This window comes from Caretta caretta, chromosome 11, assembly GCF_965140235.1.
Source record: "Caretta caretta isolate rCarCar2 chromosome 11, rCarCar1.hap1, whole genome shotgun sequence".
Lineage (NCBI taxonomy): Eukaryota > Metazoa > Chordata > Testudines > Cheloniidae > Caretta > Caretta caretta.
This window is the reverse complement of record NC_134216.1, coordinates 58,805,886-58,825,539: the sequence shown is the minus strand read 5'-3', so window position 1 is coordinate 58,825,539 and position 19,654 is coordinate 58,805,886. Positions and strand designations below refer to the sequence as shown.

Sequence of the window (19,654 nt, the reverse complement as noted above, 5' to 3'; positions counted from 1 at the left end):
CGGGCGAGCCCTTGTTTCCCGGGGGAGCGTGTGACTGAGGCGCAGCCGGCCGGGGTGGGCAGCCGCCATGGCGCAGCCGACGGGCCCCGTGGCCCGGCTCAGCGGGATCAGCAGGGAGCGCTTTCGGCAGGACATTTACCCGCTGGTGAGGCCCGGGGTATGCTCGGGGCGGGACCCTGCCTGGCCCGCGCCCCTGGGTGCCGGAGGCCCCCTACTCGGGGCGGGCGCTGCACCCGGCCTGCGGCTGCTCCCTCGCAGCGGCCTGACTTCCCGCTCCGCGCTGGAGATTGCGGGGCTGCCCAGGTGCTGGGGTCCCCTCAGAGCCGGGGGCGGGGGCTGTACCTCCTCCCTCCCGGCAGCTCGCCTCTCCTGTCCCGGTATGTCACACTGTTCAGTGCCCTGCGTCTCCCCTCAGACCCTGGCCGCTGCCGGCCCTTCGCAGTCCCCGCTGCTGGTCTCGGCAGCCCCAGCAGTTTATCCACTTGAAACACTCTGTAAAACCGACCCTGTGCTGCCCCCGACACCCTCCCGAGAGCGAGAGAGACCAGAGCAGACCCCCAGTTCTCTTCACTGAGACCAAAATGAGCGTGAGAGATTTAGCTGGTCTGTGGAAATCCAAGATTGACGTTGGACCCCTTTATCCTTCCTCCTTGACTTTAGAGCCTCTTCCTGTCCCCTTTACAGCAGCTGTCTGTCTCTTTTGACAAAATACATAATTTTTTGATCCGAGATTTTTGGAACTTGAAGAATATTGAAGCCCAGACCTTAACACCTGTTGTTTCTGGGTTTACTGTTTTAACACAGTTGGACCCCAGAAAGAGAAAGAAAACAACAAATAGGACAAAAATCTAAAAATAACAGAAGTTTTAACAACTGAAAGGAAGAGTGTACAAGTTGCCTTTCTAAATGATTCTTTAAAAAGAATGTAAACCAGAATGTCACTTTTATGTAATGCCTATTTTTATAATTAAACAAAATAATGAAGATGCATCAGAGACTGTGAAGTGTGTTACTTGTGTGGTATGTCCGTTTCTAAAAAGGGTTGTGATATTTTACAGATTCACTTACTGAATGGTATCCATTTGACAAAAAAAATGGCTTGTGTTTCTAAACAGAGATGTTGTGTTGAGAATAGATGGGAAAAGGAGAAGCTGCAGCATAATTAGAAAAAAGGGACATACTAAGTATTTTTGTTGATATTATTTAACAGTGATGTGCCTGTTCATATAAAATGTTTTCCTGGTAGTGGGATAAGTGAAAAATACTGGTGAGGGACAGGTCCCATTAAATGAAGTTGCTGGCATAGATCTGGAGGAACTGGAACAACAGTCCATCACCTGGCCTGGCACAAGAAGACTGGGGAGTCTCCCTCACTAGGCTAAAGAGGCTAAAGCACTGATCCCACAATGAGCTCCATGCATACAGATTCTGCACAAAGCTCTGTTGTCTTTGGATGCTCAGTGGGGGCACAGGGCTTTGTGCACATAGAGCTCAATGCAGGATCAGGACCAAGCTGGAGTATGATATGGAGTAATGTCTTCTTTTAACCTATCCTCATAACAATTCCAGTTTGCTTATATAATGGTTGCATGGTTGTCATCCTGAAAGTACACTGCTCACTTTTCTGCCAGCTGGAATGTGATGCAGTGATGAGCTCAGTCCTGGATGCCTATGTGTCAACTCCTACTGACACAAGTGGGATTCTAATTAGTTAAAATTGGGGTATAGTTTGTGTTTGTTTGTTGTTATAGCTACTGATGTAAGCCTGTCTGTTACTCCCTTGGAGTTTGGCTTGAAAATAAAAGGGGATAATTAACCTCATGTGTTCATCCATCAAGCATGTTACATTAAAACCAGAAACTCATGAGGGCCATGAGCCAGCTCCACTCTGCTTGATCTAAAAAGGTATTACAGAACTGAGTTTGTAAAGACTACATATGTAAACAAACTTCCCCAAACCCACTATTTATAAACAGATTCAGCAAATGAGAGGAAACAGTTTGGGACAATTTGTACTAATCTGGTGGTTTGGTTCCTTAGGACTTTACTGTAACTCCACCGGTCTGGTCTTTTGTGTCTTTGCAGAGAGGCTCAGTGGAGTGAACATTGGGCTGGGAGCAAGAAATTGCTGCTTTCTAATTTTATTCTGTCCCTGACATACCTCTGTGTCCCAAACCCCTAATCTCTCCCTTGTTCAGTTTCCCTGACAGTAAAAGGTGATGATGATAACTTTTATCTCATAGGATTAGTTAAAGATTAGTTAAAGTTTGGGCAGTGCTTTGAAAATATACAATGTTGCCGTGAGTGTGAAGTGTTCTTGTAATTGTCACTGACCCCTTGCTCTGAAAGGTCCTGATCCAAAACCAACTGAAATAAACAAGTCTTTCCATTGTTTTTAATGGACATTAGATCGTTGTTTGTGCTCTGCCAGCATAAAGAGGACTTAGCATGAGTGGAAACATCTCCTTGTATAGAGGGCATCCATGGCCAGTGTTAGAACTGGTGTAATATTGCCCCTCGCCCCAATATCTGGGTCAGGATGTGGACTGGGGGCATAGCCAAAGTGCACTTCCCTACAGCTGTGCTCTACTAAGCCTTTTGAAGAAGAGCTGAAGTTATATCAGGGCCTTGCCAAATCCTTCCATGGCTCCAGAATATGGTGAATGCCAATGTTGGTTAAAGAACCTTTTCTCACACTCCATTCCTGCCACAAGTAAAGGAGTATAATAACTGAGAATAAGGCCCATGATTTCCTGGATTTTGTTTTCACACTCAGTGCACAAACTCATGGAGCCTTCTGGCTAATGTGCAACAGGTGTACCTATTCAATTTATTTGTTCTTGTACTGTACTTGACAAATTAGTCCTGAATCTTTTTGTTGGATTCTATTACCAATTCAGTGACAACATTCCATGCCATGCCATAAACCTGCTTTTGTTTACTTCTCAGAGAAAGCCAGCAGTGCTGAAAGGAATAGACTTGGGCACTTGCACAACCAAATGGACAGTGGATTACCTCAGCCAAACAGCAGGATCTAAAGAAGTAAAGATTCATGTTTCCACAGTGCCACAGATGGACTTCCTCAGTAAGAACTTTGTATATAGGTACTTTATTCCAAGGCTTCCTCTATTTTAAAGGGACATATTGGTAACTTTTAGAAACATTCTACATTGCTTTGAAGTATACAAAGTATACTCTTCTATGTTGCCTGGCTCTGTTGGTGTTACCGTTCAGCAAGTTGGTGCTCTCTTGCTTTTTGTAAACTTATTAATGGTAATTACTGTGTATATTGCTATTTACTGTATTAACTAGATATGTTATAGAGCTTCTCTTTCTAGAGAGATGCTTTTGAATTCAGGTGCCATTGTCTGAAAGGTATTTTTTTTAAATTTAAAAAGGTAAAGATATTTCAGTACTAGAAGAAATATTTCATCACAGTTTTGTCCTACAGCTATGGCTTTGGCATTCATGGGTGTGTCATTATTCTCTTTCTTTTCTTTTTCTTTTTCTTTTTTTGGCCCAGTCCCAGATAGCAATTTTTTAACATGCCTTTACTGTTCATGAAGGATGTTAGAATGACCAAGCTTTGAAAACTTGAGCTTGAATTCACGGGTGAGGTACAGTATAGGCTGTGGAAAATCAGATTTTCCCACATACTCCTGTCAGTACACCCCACTCCTAACAGCAGAGAGGAGTTTTAAGAGTATTTGGGCGAAGACAATGAGGTGGTTCTGCAGATACTTGTAGGGAGCGCCTCCCATGCATAAGGGGCAGCATGGGAAGAACTTCAAAGATGTTTGTTTGGAAAAATTTTAAAATGGGCGATGAAGACTGGTCATTTGCAGAATGAATGTAGGAGTCAATGTCACGATACTGTATAAGAGTTGATAAGTAGCACATGGATAGACTGTGAAGGGCATAAAAGTGAAGATAAGTGGTCTGTTTTTGAAGTAGTGAAGATGAAGAAGTTAGTGGGGGAATCCAAAGAGGGGAGTTTGAGAGAAACTCTCAGTTTGTGACTTGGAGTCTGCTGCAACAAGAACTTTGAAACTAGGCATGTCATTCTGATTCTCTGATACTTGATGATTATATTGTTTGAAGCTAGTGCTGCTCAGTACCTGAAATGCTTTGAATGCTGGTATGTTACAGATGTGCTAGTTCAGTGGTTCTGAAACTTTTGTACTGGTGACTCCTTTTACATAGCAAGCCTTTGAGTGAGACCTCCCCTTTATTAATTAAAAACACTTTTTTTATATTTAACACCATTATAAATGCTGGAGTCAAAGCGGGGTTTGGGGTGGAGTCTGACAGCTCGCAACCCCCCCATGTAATAACCTCGTGACCCCTTTAGGATTCCCGACCCCCAGTTTGAGAACCCCTGTGCTAGTTCAATGCTAGTTGGTTTAGTTGGTGTTGGTCCTGCTGTGAGCAGAGGATTGGACTAGATGACCTCCTGAGGTCTCTTCTAACCCTAATATTCTATGAATCAACAGAATTATGCTGGAGGGATGTCAGCAATTAAAAAACAATCAACTTCAAAGTTTAGGGCATGTGCAGTTTCTAGTGTCCTCAAAATACAGACTATCACACATTTCACCAGCCCTTCAGTCTGGAGACAAGTCACGCAGAATGTCTAATGTCCTAAGAAGTTCCTCATTAGATTTGTCCATGTCCTGTAGTTTGCCAAAACATTCTTCAGAGTCTAATGCATCTTAGCCATTTTGTTGTTGTTCTGCAATGGTAAAGTCTTCATTTCAACTGTCGTTTGCTTTCCCCAAGTGTGAACAAGATGTGTTCAATCATTTATTATTTTAATAAAGTTTAAGAAAACAGACATACGTGCTGGAATCAAATGTTCTACAGTCTATAATGAGTGAACCCTGGTGTCACAGTCAGTACACTCTTTATTCACAGCTGGTTGAACCATTGAACATTTTGAAACTATTTTTTGGACTGCAAATAAAATTCTGTCATACATCTTTGCCTCATATATATTGTTTAGTGTTTATCTCACTGTCTGGGGAAAAAATGAAACACAAAAAGGCATATAAAAGGGATATGCAATTATGTATCCTTGCATTTTCCTTCTAAGGGTCTGATTCTGCAGGCCCTAATGCACTTTACTAATGTTATGTGTGTAAGTAGTTTTATTTAATTCAGTGGTGATATTTCACATGCATAAATGTGCTCAGGTGTGTTAGGATTTGCAGATTAGGGGCTAAATTTGCATTTTTGTATATGGCAGTATGGTGATGCTCTCTAAATACCTGGTCTTGAGAGTTGCTAAGTATTTGTGACTTTCACCACTTCTAGAGGACTTGGGGAACTCAGAACCTCTCTGAAGCAGGCTATGTATTTATATCTGTGGGGAAAATAAATAAAATTACTACAAGAATAAAAACTCTCTAGTACAAAGACTTAGACATCATTATGGCCAGCTAAGGACCTGATCCAGACGTACGCTGAGCACAAGCAACTCATATTGCTTTCAGTGGGAGATGTAGTTGTTCAGGCTCTGGGGTCTGATCCACTTCCATTAGTGTCCATAGGATTCTCTCCATTGACTCCAGAAGCTGCTGGATCAAGCTTATAAAAACGTCTTCTGTATTTTCCACAGTATGCATCCAATGAAGTGAGCTGTAGCTCACGAAAGCTTATGCTCAAATAAATTGGTTAGTCTCTAAGGTGCCACAAGTACTCCTTTTCTTTTTGCAAATACAGACTAACACAGCTGTTACTCTGAAACCTAACATAGAAATTGTGTATTGTCAGGGAAATGGTCCATGTAGTCCTATATTTGACAATGACTACTACCAGAAATTTCAGAGGAAGATGTAAACCCCCTGTAATGGATAACTTTGCCTATGGGGAAACTTTCTTCCTAACATTGGGCATTTAATTGTTGTTATGTTCTGTGAAGCATGAAATAAATTGCTATATGCAGCATGGATATTAGCCAGTACCAGCTAGGTGATTTGAGTGATCTTCACAGCTTGGGAAAAAAAAATCTTTCCTGATGAATGAGAAATTCAGGATATTTAACAATAGTTAGACTGACTCCTGAGAAGTGTGCATCATATTTTTCATTGTCTAATTTGAATCTTATGGTAAATAATATGTTTGTATTAGGTTCTAGTTACTATTTTTGTATGTACGTTTATTTGTTTGTTTGTTTTTTACCCCTACCCTCTTGCTGTTTAAAAAAATCAAAAATTAAATTGTGCTGGGGTGGAAATCAAACTAGCTGGTGCTGATAGATGCTATAAGCATTAGTAACCACCATAAAATAATCCATTTGTACTTGTGATGTTGCACTCCATAGGCTTTATGCAAATATGCTTATGATATAACTGGAATATGCTTTACTCTAAATACCCCATGTTTTGTGTCATTAGAAAGCTAGTAATCTACTAACTGTTTTCATCGTATTTGTTGTCATATATTATTTCTACATCTGGAGTTAGGAGAATAAGATATAAACTTGTATCACTGATGTAAACATATTAAGTAGAGACCATTAAGGGTGCTCCAGAAACAATTAGTTGTAAATGGCCTTAGTTACTTGAAAGTCTTCCTGTGTATGTGTGGGCCAGCCCATGGGGAATGGAGACTAGGGGTCTTACAGTGACATGTGACCATGTCACCTGATAATGAAATCCATCTTAAATCTGGTACTTTTCCATTTAGAAGGAGGGGTGGGGACCCAGAGACACAAAAGATTCCCGCCTTGTGCCAAAGCTATAAAAGGGGATGGAGCAGGACAAAAGGGGCTTCCAGTCATGAGAGAGCCTCTGCTTACCACCTGAGATGTTGGCTGGAACTAACAAGGACTGTACCAGGGGAAAGGATTGGGCCCAGACTAGGAAGGAGTATAGTCTGTGAAAGAAGCTTATTGGAACATCTCTGAGGGTGAGATATTACCTGTAATCAGTTTCTTAATGTATTAGACTTAGACTTGCATGGTTTTGCTTTATTTTGCTTGGTGACTTACTTTGTACTGTCTGTTATTACTTGAAACCACTTAAACCCTACTTTTTATACTTAATAAAATCACTTTTGTTTATTAATGAACCTAGAGTAAGTTATAAATACCTTGGGGAGCAAACAGCTGTGCATATCTCTCTATCAGTGTTATAGAGGGTGGACAATTTATGAGTTTACCCTGTATAAGCTTTATACAGAGTAAAATGGATTTATTTGGGGTTTGGATCCCATTGGGAACTGGGTCTGGGTGCTGAAGAGGTAACCTGCTGAGCTGTTTTTAGTTAAAGTCTTCAGCTTTTGGGGCGTGGCCCAGACCCTGAGTCTGTGTTGCAGCAGGCTAGTGTGTCTGGCTCAATGAGGCAGGGTTCTGGAGTCCCAAGCTGGCAGGGAAAATGGGCTCAGAGGTAATTTCAACACATCAGGTGACCGAACCTGTCACATTACTACATTCAATTGTTTTGCTCCAGTATCAAGCAGGCCAAATGCTACAATATCTGTTCAGGCAAAGGTCTACTGAAGACCAGATCTAAGAGACCTTTACTGTTTTATGCTTGTATTGACTCTGTACCAGGAGCAAACTTACCAAATATGTGTCTGTAGAAAGCATAATTTATTGCAGTATCTGCTAAAGTTATTAAAGAATTTTAGGAGGATCTCCTCACCCTGTGAAATTGACAGTCATCTAGGGCTTGATTCTGCTCCCACTGACTTCAGTGGGTCTGGGCTTGGCATGTAGGCCCAGACCTTCAAAGGTACTTAAGCATCTAACTCCTGTTATTTCAGTGGAAGTTAGGCTTTTAAATACCTTTGAGGATTTGGGCCCTAATGATTTCTTTTTAATAGCAACTAATCTGAAGCTGTCCTCTCAGATGAAAAGCTAAAGTTCTTTCTTTTCCCCATAGAATCACTGAATGAAGCAACTTTAGGAGAATTAATTTAAAATACAGGAAGGTTGGGACAATCGTAAACATAGGTTTCACCTGAGGCAGCATATATAAAACACAGACCCATTTATTCAAAAAAATCAGCACAAACTATGACCCAGATTTTCACAAATGCTCATCACCTATAACTGGAATAATATTTGCAACGGAGCTTAGTTTAGACATTTATATTAAATGCCATATTTTCTAAAGAGCTTGGCACCCAGCTGCTCCCATTGAGCACAAGAGTTTGAGCACAACATTTTTGGATAGTGAACACTCTTGAAAATCTGATCCCAAATAATTATCTTTTTACAAGCTGACTTACAGCCAAAAATATTTGGATCTAGTGTAGGAACAATCTGGATAATAATGAAAGATTTTTACATATGATTTTTATCTTGGCAGTTATTTGACATCCTGTTGCAAACAATTGTTAGTCTGTATGATGATTTTTTAAAACAAATTAAATCATCTGTCCTGCTACATTGTTATAGGCCAGAGACATGAATTTGATCTGGTACTAAGTATTGTGTGTCCAGTAGTTAAATAATTCATTGTTACATTGATTAGCATTATGAATTTTTATATTTATATTTCAGAACATTGCCTTTTGATGTGTTTGTACGGAGAGCAGCTGAAGTCAAACATAACGAGTACTTTATATCTGAGGTAATTTCCTTAAAGTGTCACATCTTCTTTCATAAGTTATTTGGTCAATATATTGAGATTTGGTTTTAAAAAAAAATTATTATTATTTTTTTTTAGCATAGCACTTAACCTTAGAGTTAAGCATGGTTTGTTGGCTTGGAGCTCAAGAGTTAATCATTCCTCATGTCTACTGTATAACTGACTACAGTAGGCTTGCTTGTGTGGCTAAAGACTACTTTATATGAGTAAAGGTTTCAAGATAAGGGACTAAGAAAACACATTATGTTTAAAATAGCAACTATATATGTGAGATATTTTAAAAGAAGTAAATACTCAAGTGTTTAGGTAAGCTATAGCAACTATCAGAGGCACAAATATAAAATACAGAAATGTTACAACATACTCATTGATTAAGTAATTAATAAGTAGATACCTTAACATAATTATGTCCAAAAATTGTTTGTGTGTTAATAGGAATTCACCCTCCCCCAAATAAATCTAGTTATAGAATGTTTACATGGGAATAGGAGCTGGGCTGCTCCAAATGATTTTTCAAATATTCCTTCCATCATTTATTTGTAACATGCAGTATGTTCTGAAATACATTGTTGTGATTTCCTGTGTCAGTGTTCTGAAGGGTTTAATTTCTACATATGCTCTATTACTGGATAGACTCAAAGCACTGTTGAAGTGGCTGACAGTTTGTGATCTAAGTCTCCATATGGAGCAACATGTGTTTTATACCCTTAGATCTTTCCCTGCCCCCTTGAATATGCCTGTTTCATTTAATTAGCATATAATTTTCACTTTCTTCCATTTCTTCAGGTAGCCAGCAGGGAGCAATAGAAGAAAGGGCAGGAGAGCAGAATAGCTGAATTTGTAAATAGAATTTAGTTGTACCAAATTTTAATGAGGCTCTTCATTAATCTAATGAGATGGTTAAAGCTCTATATGTGCTAATTCTTTGTTCTTGCTTTCTAATGATCAGTCTCGTTTGTGTTTGTGTTAAGGATGAGAAATACTACTTGCGATCACTGGGTGAAGACCCACGAAAGGTGAGTAACTTGGGACTGCGGGGCATGTGTTTCAGAGCAGCAGTTTAAAATCTTTAAGGGCCGTATTTCCTTTACACAAACAACCTATTTGTCTTGTAAATTAATTTAGGCCAGAAATTTTAAACATGAGTGCTTAAAGTTAGGCACTTAAATCCAAGCTTAGCTGGTCACCGAAGGACCAAGCCTCCATAAGAAGCTTTCTGGATGCCATACAGCTGCCATTATGATTCCTATGCCTCACCTCCCATCCCTCAGCCGTTGGTATAAAGAGATTGATCAGGAGAACGGTAGTGTAACTGGGGTGTCCTGATGATCCCTGGCTGAAGTAGCATCCCCTCAGGCTGTCCTAACTTATACTGGAGACAGGACCAGCACCCAGATGGCTGAAGATTCTGTGCAAAAGGCTCCCTTGTGTCCAAAACCCAGCATGCCAAGTGCTCCTTGGCTACAACTGAGGATCTAGCCCAGGGGTTCTCAAACTAGGGGTTGGGACCCCTCAGGGAGTCGCAAGGTTATTACATGGGGGGTCACGAGCTGTCAGCCTCTACCCCAAACCCCGCTTTGCCTCCAGCATTTATAATGGTGTTAAATATATAATAAAGTGTTTTTAATTTATAAGGGAGGGGTCGCACTCAGAGGCTAGCTATGTGAAAGGGGTCACCAGTACAAATGTTTGAGAACCACTGATCTAGCCTGTATGATTTAACACAGTGGTGAGCTAATCACCTGCTTTCACTTCAAATATATGATTTTATCGGGAACATTGAACTATATCCCTTTTGATTCAGGATATTGCAGATATCAGAAAGCAGTTTCCTTCATTAGCAGAAGATATTCAGATCCCAGAATATTTTGAAAAGGAACAGTTCTTCTCCAGTATCTTCCGCATCAGCTCAGCAGGACTGCAACTCTGGACACACTATGATGTAGGCAAACAATCTTTTTGCCTTTGTTGACGAAATGTGGTGTGGCTCTCATTACAGGATTGGGGCACTAGGTTACAAGTCTTATAGGGGGTAGGGACCTGCTGGTGGGTAGAGAGGTGCCTTGCATACTTTTGGGTACTAGGTAAATAATAACTGACTTTAGGTATTGTATATTTTAAATATAGCTGCTATTCTAAGCACATTTTGGTTCTCAGTTTATTTCCCAGTCCTGAAACCCTTGCCTCATATGAGTAAAAATCGCAAGACTGGGTTTTTGGGTTTTTACTCATTGTTTTAAATAGCAGCCAAGAATTAAAAAACAAGCAAAAAACAACCTCTCAACATTGCTGGCTTCAGTGGAGGGTGAAGCTATGCAGTGCCTTGCAGAATTAGCTTATTTTGCTACTCTGCAAGACCCTTTTCTTGCTAATCTATGTGGTGGGTTTTCATGCTCTTCTGCTGTAGTTGATACCACATATATTTGTCTAGTAAGTACCACAATGTGATACCAGACAGGTTTAGATACAGGAATATTATGTTGTGTGGTTGAGCTAGTGCAAAACCCATTGCTGTTCATTAGTGTCAGGTCAACAAAATGAAGTAAGAAGGCTGTTTGAAAGACGGTAAAAGCAGTTCTAAATATATTCTGCCTTATGTTTTGCTTTGCTAGATAGTCAAGGCAGATAATTGCTTTGAATTTTTAACAATAAATCTTGTAAGTCCTAGTTTAAAGAAAGGAGAAAAAAAAGACAAGTAAAGGAGTTACTAAAAAGAAACATGGAGAGGCATTTTTTCCATTTATAATTAAGAAGTGCCAAAAATGTAAGATTAAGAGTGAAAATATATGTCATATGATTCAGATTTTCAGGGTAATTTGATATGGAGTAGCAATTTCTTTCTTTCTTTTTTAAACACACACACACACACACACACACAAAGCTTTTAATATTGTCTTTGTTTTCAGACATATTTTAAATAACAGAATGATTATATGGAATATATATTTGCCCATTCTTCTTGTATAACATCTGTCTGCTATTTATGTTTGTAGCATACTCTTATATTTTCAGATAATGGATAACTTCTTAATCCAGATAACAGGAAAAAAAAGAGTTATACTGTACAATCCTCGAGACGCACCATATTTGTATTTAGCAGGTATGTTCTTGTCATACACATTTAATTGAATTTGGTGTTCTCAGTTCAGTTTCCAGTAGGCAAGTGTCCCATTTATGTATAAAAACCTCTGCCGTAATTGGCAACTCTGTTAGAAATCTCAGCAGAGAGGTGACATTGACTAACCTAATATCTCATTTCTAACAGTAATCACTCCAAGTTAGTGTTGAGGAACATTGCTGGGGTAATGCAGGGGAACTTGCAATCCTGGTGCCCATGCTGTAATTGTTCTGTGGATTAATAAAGCATTCTGGTTCTTAACTGCATAGGAATAGAGGGCTGTAACTAGGTTCTAATAGAGTTCTTCTACTGTTTCAGTGAAACTTAGCTTCGGTGGCTATTATGGTCAGTGAAAATTCTCTCTGGTATCAGTAGTATTGTAGTTATACTTGAAATGTGGCTACAGAATGCCACATTCAACCCTGGTGGAACTCAGTTGAAGTCAATGAAGTTCCACCAGGATTGAATTTGGCCCAATAATTGTTATACCCTAGAGTGTTGTGTTAACTTACATTGGCCAGTGTTAAAAGAATTTGTGAATGTTCATTATTTTGTTGAAACTTCTTTAGGCACTAAATCAGAGGTCTTAAATGTGGATAACCCAGACCTGGAGAAATATCCCCTTTTTATGAAAGCCAGGCGCTATGAATGTTCTCTTGAAGCAGGCGATGTGTTGTTCATTCCAGGTAAGTGACAAATCGCTCCGGCCCACATTATTTTTAATAGTTTTATTTTGTGAATCTTCATTTCCATGTGTGAATTATATATTTGTAACTCTCCGTGCAATTCTAATGTGTGACACTTTGCATATGACCAAAATTATACTCTTTTTTGACTTAATATGCATATATTTTAATAGCCTTATTCTATTAAAATCAATTTGTCCCTTCCCTGACCTGGCTTCTTTAGATTCAGAAGTGATGACAGAATTAGGACAGGGAATGGGCACTTTCTTCTTCTGTAGCTCTAATGTTTTCTCACTGCAGAAGTAAGAGGCAAATGACATAATGTGCATTAGGGATGGAACTGTTAAGTCCTTACATTTTTTTTATTACAAATTGTCAGTTTTGAAAATAAGGTCAGAATATTTTCTGTTCTAAGATGCTTCTAACTTTCTGCAACAGTAGCAAATATAAAACTGCTTGCTGTGCAAGGTGAGACAGCACCAGAGATTAGGAGCAGGCAGCTGAATTATTTCTGCTGGCCTACGCATCTTCTAACCGACCTCATCAGCAATTTGCAGGAGCAGAGCCTGACACTTGCTGAAGTATTTAAGAGGGAAGCAATGTAAAGGGCAATTCAAGTCTCTAGGCAATGAACAAAGAGTAATCTGTTAATTACAAGTGATCATTTTAAACCCTAATCCTGGAAACATTGATGCACATGCTTACCTTTGCTCACCTAAGTAGTCCTATTGAAGTTACTGGAACTCCTCACCTGCTTAAAGTTAAGCATATGTGTAAGTGTCTACAGGGTTGGGGCTTGGGCCTACAATCTGTGTGTGTTTTAATTGTAATTGTTGTGCAGTCCTAAGCAGTACCTAGGTCAGGGATATGGGGACAGGGGAGAATTAATATTATTTGTGGAACCATGAATTTTAACCACTTTATGAAAAAAGTGAATCTTATTTTATAATTCCCTGGCTTTCAGATGTGTTAAATAGACTATAGCATTCCAGTATTGTTTCTAGAAAGACATCATTGAAACAATTGCAAAGCCTTATCTGAACAAAAGTTTTGACTGCTAATAATCTTCAAGTGGAGGGTAGGAGAAGAATTCTCCATGAATAGAATTTAAAGTGATCTTATCCATATAATTTTGTGGGGTAGGGTTTAAGAGTTTATTTTGAGTTTTCAAGTCAGCTTTCTCAATTCTAATCTACAGACGTTAAGTCATACTTCTGGTATCAAATATTAGTTGAAGCAGCCGTGAGATAACTAACAAAAATTCACAGTGTAAGGAGAGCTATCTTTTATGATCTTGTAAACACTGTAGGAACCTTTGTGTTCTATCAGAATCTTCAGGATGATTATCAAACCGTGATAAAATTTGCTGTAAAATATTTTAAATTTGTCTTTTACATCTTTCTATTCAGAATAAGCAGGCTAATAGTAACAGTGTTTGTGACTAATCCTGGAATATTAAATTGGACAGGATAACATCATAATGAAGACAAAAACAACTTATTACCTTGGTATTAATTTTTTTATTATTAGCTATGATCCTGAGCACACATAAATATCTAGATCCTTTTCACTGATTCACATTCTTGGTGGGAAAACTGAGTATCACAATATAATTGTGGTTAGGGGACAAAGGGGGATATGATAGTGGTCTATAAAATCATAAGTGGTGTGGAGAAGGTGAACAGGGAAGTGTTATTTACCACTTCACATAATACAAGAACCAAAAGTCACTCAATGAAAGTAATAAGCAACACGTTTAAAACGAAAAAGGAAGTACTTTTCCCCACAACACTTGGAACTTGTTTCCACGGGATGTTGTAAAGGCCAAACTTTACAACTGGGTTCACAAAAGAATTAGATAAATTCATGTGGGAGAAGTCCATCAGTGGCTATTAGCCAAGATGGCCAGGAACACAATCCCATACAGTACTGTGGATGTTCCTAAATCTCCGACTGCCAGAAACTGGGAGTGGATGGTGGGGATGGATCACTTGATAATTACCCTGTTCTGTTCATTCCCTCTGAAGCACTGGGCATTGGCTGGTGTTGGAAGACAGAAGGACCATTGATCTGACCCAGTACGGCCATTGTTAGTCTCTAAGGTGCCACAAGTACTCCTTTTCTTTTTGTGGATACAGACTAACACGGCTGCTGCAATGAGTGAAGTTACTCATGTACATAAGTGTTTGCAGGAATGGGGCCCTTAAAGATTTAGGGCTTAATCCTGCACTCTTTACTCATGCAAGTATTCCCATTCAAGGTAATGGGATAAATGACATGAATCAGGGACAAAGAATTAAGTCGGTTGACCCTGATCCAGCAAACACTTACCCACTTGCTTACCTTTTCAGTGGGAATACTCATGCATAAAGTTAAGCATGCTTATAAATATCTTCAGGATCAGGAACTCACTGTTTGATATGCTGTAGCATATGATGTAGTGAGTCAGAAGTACCTATACATAAGTGAATGTCAATGTTTATTTCTTATGCCAGTTACATTCAGTTTGAGATGGTTCAAACATCTTTGTTGTAAATGAAATCAAGTTTTAAATGGCAGTTTATCTTTTTAGACTTTTTTCTTCCTACAGCTTTATGGTTCCATAATGTAATTTCTGAAGAATTTGGAGTGGGAGTGAATGTCTTTTGGAAGCATCTTCCTTCTGAGTGCTATGATAAGACAGACACCTATGGAAACAAAGATCCTACAGCAGCTTCCAGAGCTGTACAGGTTTTGGACAGGGCTTTGAAAACACTGGAGGAACTGCCTGAGGAATATAGGGATTTTTATGCCCGAAGAATGGTTTTACGCATCCAGGAAAAAGCCTATAGCACTAACTATGAATAAACAGTCAACAAGTCAACCAAGCTCCTCTGAAAGTAGAGAGCAGTACAGATATGGATACTGTACCTGAAGACGCTTTGAGAAGATCAATAAAAACATTGTTTGTGGATGAATACTTATTTCATAATCCAAAGATGATGATGTTCTAATAGATCCCATTTCTACTAATCCATATGAAGTATAGTCTGTTTGATTCAGCTGTACAACAATAAGGGGTCAATTTAAAATTAATTATATATATATAAAATTAATTTTAAATTGACCCCTATATATATATATTCATATGCGCCCAAGTTTGTGTTATTTAGAACAATCATCTTGTTTCCTGGGGGTAGTTTACTTTCAAATAACTATTTCAGAAAATAAATATTCCTGAATAAGACCTAGGGCATTGGCAATTTAAATTCTGTTTTAGATCCTGGTATCTTCTTCAGGGTGCTGTTGAAAAGAAAGTTCCAGCCCAAATGGGTTATTCTCTAGAGTGGTGGAGACTGCTGATCTGTGGGACTCGCACAGCTTTAGGAAAAGGCAAGCAACCAGCCAGGGTTAACTTGACTAGCTACCTCTCTTTCCTCTAATTATGAGGTGATGAGAAGCAGCTGTGCTCTTAGCAGGACCCAGTCAGGGACAGCAGGTGTGTTCCTGTTGTTCTCCTCAGCAGAGAAAAGAATGGAAAGGAGAGAGAATGCCCTGGCTGGCTTATCTGGGCTGTGTGAGTATGTATTTTACTTACATTCATTTGTTTTTAGTTTGAGTAGGGTATAAGCTAAAGTGGCACCTGTCGATTTTTTTTCTTTTAATTTCCCTGATCTGGAATTATTTGCAGACAGATTGAATCAACACAAGCCCAAGAAGTGGGATTTGTTAGAACCTAAAATGGATGTGAAATCTGAGGCTCCCCGCCATGATGCAGCTCTGTATTAGACCTGAGTATTGAATGTTCACAAGTGCTGTCTCTGTCAAACCTATACAATTCAGGTCCCCTAAAAAGTCAGGGTGGAGGTTAAGTTCAATTTCCTTTATGTGGGGTGTGGAGTGAGAGAAAGAAGGAAGTGATCAGATGCCTATAATCAGCAATTCCTTTTGCATGTTGAGGAACCACTGGTCTCGTAATCAATGTATAAAATACTTGCGGACTGGAGCCTCATGATTTCTGGATACTTCAAGAGGAGCACTGTTTCCTACACCAACACTCTGTAAACAGAAGGCAGAAATAATGGCCGGAGAAACTCATGCAGATATTCTGATGCTTGAACAAACATCTCTGGTTGTCTTCATTTAAAAATATGCTCTCTCACAAGATAAGGCTTAGAACTTAACCTTGAGTCTTTTACAGTGAAGTATTTCAATATTAGCTCACTTGGATCTTCTGGGCTGGGTTCAGAGGAGGCATACAGGGACTACTAAATGCATCTCCCTTAATCCCAGCTCAGACGGTAAAAGCTCAGTAAAGACACCATCACCCCTGGGAAGGTCCAAGTGAGCTGATTGCTCTTGGCATGGTTACCGCCCTTGTTCTGAAAGATCTTCCTCTTAATGCTTCTGTAACTCCTATGAGCAACAGCATGGGAGCAGACACAGAGTATCCACCCAACTTCCCCAAGACACCCACATCACAGACACCCACAGGACAGCAAAAAACTACAGGCAAAGTTTATGCCAGAGTTTTTTAAAATTTAGATTCATGCTGTAGCTCGAAGAAAAGAACCTGCCAACTTGCATAGTTTTATTATATCAGGAGCCCTATTGCCACAGCTGTTGCTATTGCACCAAACTGCATCACTGCTAACAGCAGCCAGTTGTACAGTACTTGATAAATCAGGGTGAGGTTTTTATTCTACAGCTATGGGATTTGCTGGAAGGAAGGCCCTGGTAATATTGTCATAAATATGGAATCCATTGGGAGCACTTCAAGAACCCTCCAGTAGTTGAGATGTATTGTGTGACTATATGAATAGAAGTAGCCTCTGGCAAGTGGACTCCATTCCTGAGATACAAGCCTGTTGCTTCCAGGTGGATGGAGCTATAATGTTGCTCTTGTTTTGTAAGCTGAATGATAAGGTGACATCTGACAAATGACATGCTGCCATTGTCCATTTAAATATCTCTATTTTACTACTTACAGCGTAAGAGAACTAGCTGAGGTTTTGGCATTTATCTGCCATTTAGATCGGTCCGATGCTTCCAACAGGGTTGAGAATTGTGACTTGTCAAAAGCTGTTAGCAGGACTAAAGAGGGATGTGGCACTAAGGCACAGAACAGGGGCTTCCTGCAGAAGCTGGGCCTTGCAACTCTGTGCAGATTATTCATCTAAACCCATTTTTGTTGGCAGCTGTAACTTAGAGAAAATAACTTCCCACCATGTGTATGGGCACAATGCCATCCTAATGAATAGGCATGAATGTAACCAGCCGGGCGATCTTGATGTGCATACGTTATGCATACGAAGGGCAGAATTGCAACCTGAGAACACTGAAACACTTGATTCCTCTCAATTTCCACTTCTATAGTTAAAAGGACTGCACAGATCTATGTGGGGGTGGGAGGGAGAAATTAAGGTAGGATCTGTGCATCCAGGCACTGGACTGGGAAAGGGCTCAAGGACTCTCGCAGATTGGAGCAAAGGATCCCTGGAAAGGGTGTACAGAGCATCTTTGAGGCCTCTTTGGGACGTGGGGAGAAAGAGAAAGCAGTGTCAGGCTAGGGGCCAAGCTCCACCTGTTTTCTGCCTGATAATTCAGGCTTAACTTGCTCTCAGCCAACCATTAGCAGCTTTCCAGAATGCCAGCCCACAGAGGTGCAGGGGGCTGCACTGTTCCTTCTTCCTCCCTGCCCAGCTCAGTAGGTCATTCTGACTTCTGCTGGCCAGCTATACCTGAGGAGGAAGATCGAACTTGACATAGTGATTAGTGTCCTCCTTTGGTCACCTGAGCTGGAAAGCCATGGCTGGGGCCTCTAGGTGCTGCAGTAATGCAAATAGTAATTCATAAGGAAGGAAGTAGCAGTCAACATGTTACTGATCTGTGAGTGTCACAGTTTGTGGGTAGGACAATAGTCTTATGGGGGACAGCCCTTTGGGACTGGGCAATAGAAGAGAAGGAAGGGCCCTGTGGATTTGAAACACCCTTTCTCCTGATGCTGTCCCCGCTGGTGGGGGTGTTAAGATTTTCTATAGTACTAGTTACTGTAAAGGCACGCAGTAGTGGCTTCTAGGCCACAATTATTCAGGATGCAGTTTTGAAATATTTTTCTTCGGTGGCTTTTATTATAAATAAAAATTGTAACCCCCCAAAATTGGGCCAAATTAATTCTATATGTAACTTCATTGCAATCAAGGGCTGAGATGGCCCAGTGCGGTGTTTGAAATAATTCTCTTGTTTAGTATAGCATGAAGTTTGGGTCAGGGCACAGAATATTTTAATATGTGAACTAAAGGCTGTAGTAAATGCAGCTATTTGTCTTACACAAAAGGATTCATTTAAACATGCTGTCCACAAACCTTTCTTAAAGTGGCACCATTACGTTTTTATATTTAAAAATAGAAACTGATGACGTCCCCTTGCTTCTGGCAACACTCCCCCTCCCCTGTTCTGGTGGAGCTCTCTAGGGATGAGTCATTCCCTCTCTATGGGCTCTGTAGTTTACGGCCTCTCTACAGACATTGCCAATGAGGGTGCCAATCGTGTTGTGGTCTGAGATTACCCACAATTCCAGGCAGGTCAGTGGAAAAGCTTACAGTTTACCACTGCTTGCATGGTCCCATTTTGAATTGGTATCTTAAATCTTCCTTTTTATGAAGCAGTGATCATTCCTTTTCTTAGGCCTAACACCTGAGAGCATTTTTTGTCATCTGTTTTGTTTTGTTTTCTTCTATTTGATGACGACACGACTAGTTGTGAAAATCGTGAAGCTACTATGTAGAAGTAAATTGAGTTTGTTTCATCATCTCATGTTGGTGTAAAACTGGAGTAGTGCAGTGGTGGATTAGGTGCAACATGTTCAAGGAATAACTTCAAGCTAAGATGATTCCTGAATATACATCAACCTAACATCACAGTTACTAAAATAATACGCTGGGAAGTGGTCACGTTAGTGTTGTGTGGGATTTTGGCCTTCTGGGACCCAAAGCAAAATGGAATTATGCCACAATAAACCAGAAAGTTCTGTGATTGGGTATTTGCCAACATTTTAATTTTTCCAACATAACTACACAAAGAATACTTCAAATAGCATATAACACAGCCATAAAGATGGATGACACTGTCATAATAGAAGGTGAAGTTGAGATAGTTGAATGTAGGCAACCCCCCAAAACACCAGTCAAAACTTGGCCACCCCCTTATGTTTTGTTACATTTAAAATGTCAATCACCAACTTTGTTGCAGTGTAACTGATTTGATTGCAAACC

General features: G+C 39.9%; 1 protein-coding gene across 1 annotated transcript; it reads left to right on the top strand.

The window, feature by feature from the left end:
* Window positions 1-13: 13 nt before the first annotated feature.
* Window positions 14-15,358, top strand: TYW5 (tRNA-yW synthesizing protein 5). The gene is made up of 8 exons (XM_048870521.2): window positions 14-145; window positions 2,950-3,104; window positions 8,510-8,579; window positions 9,569-9,613; window positions 10,402-10,539; window positions 11,610-11,697; window positions 12,285-12,401; window positions 14,992-15,358. Exons 1-8 carry the CDS (start codon window positions 68-70, stop codon window positions 15,246-15,248), a joined length of 948 nt encoding a protein of 315 aa, XP_048726478.2. The 5' UTR covers window positions 14-67; the 3' UTR covers window positions 15,249-15,358.
* The last annotated feature ends 4,296 nt before the right edge of the window (window positions 15,359-19,654 follow it).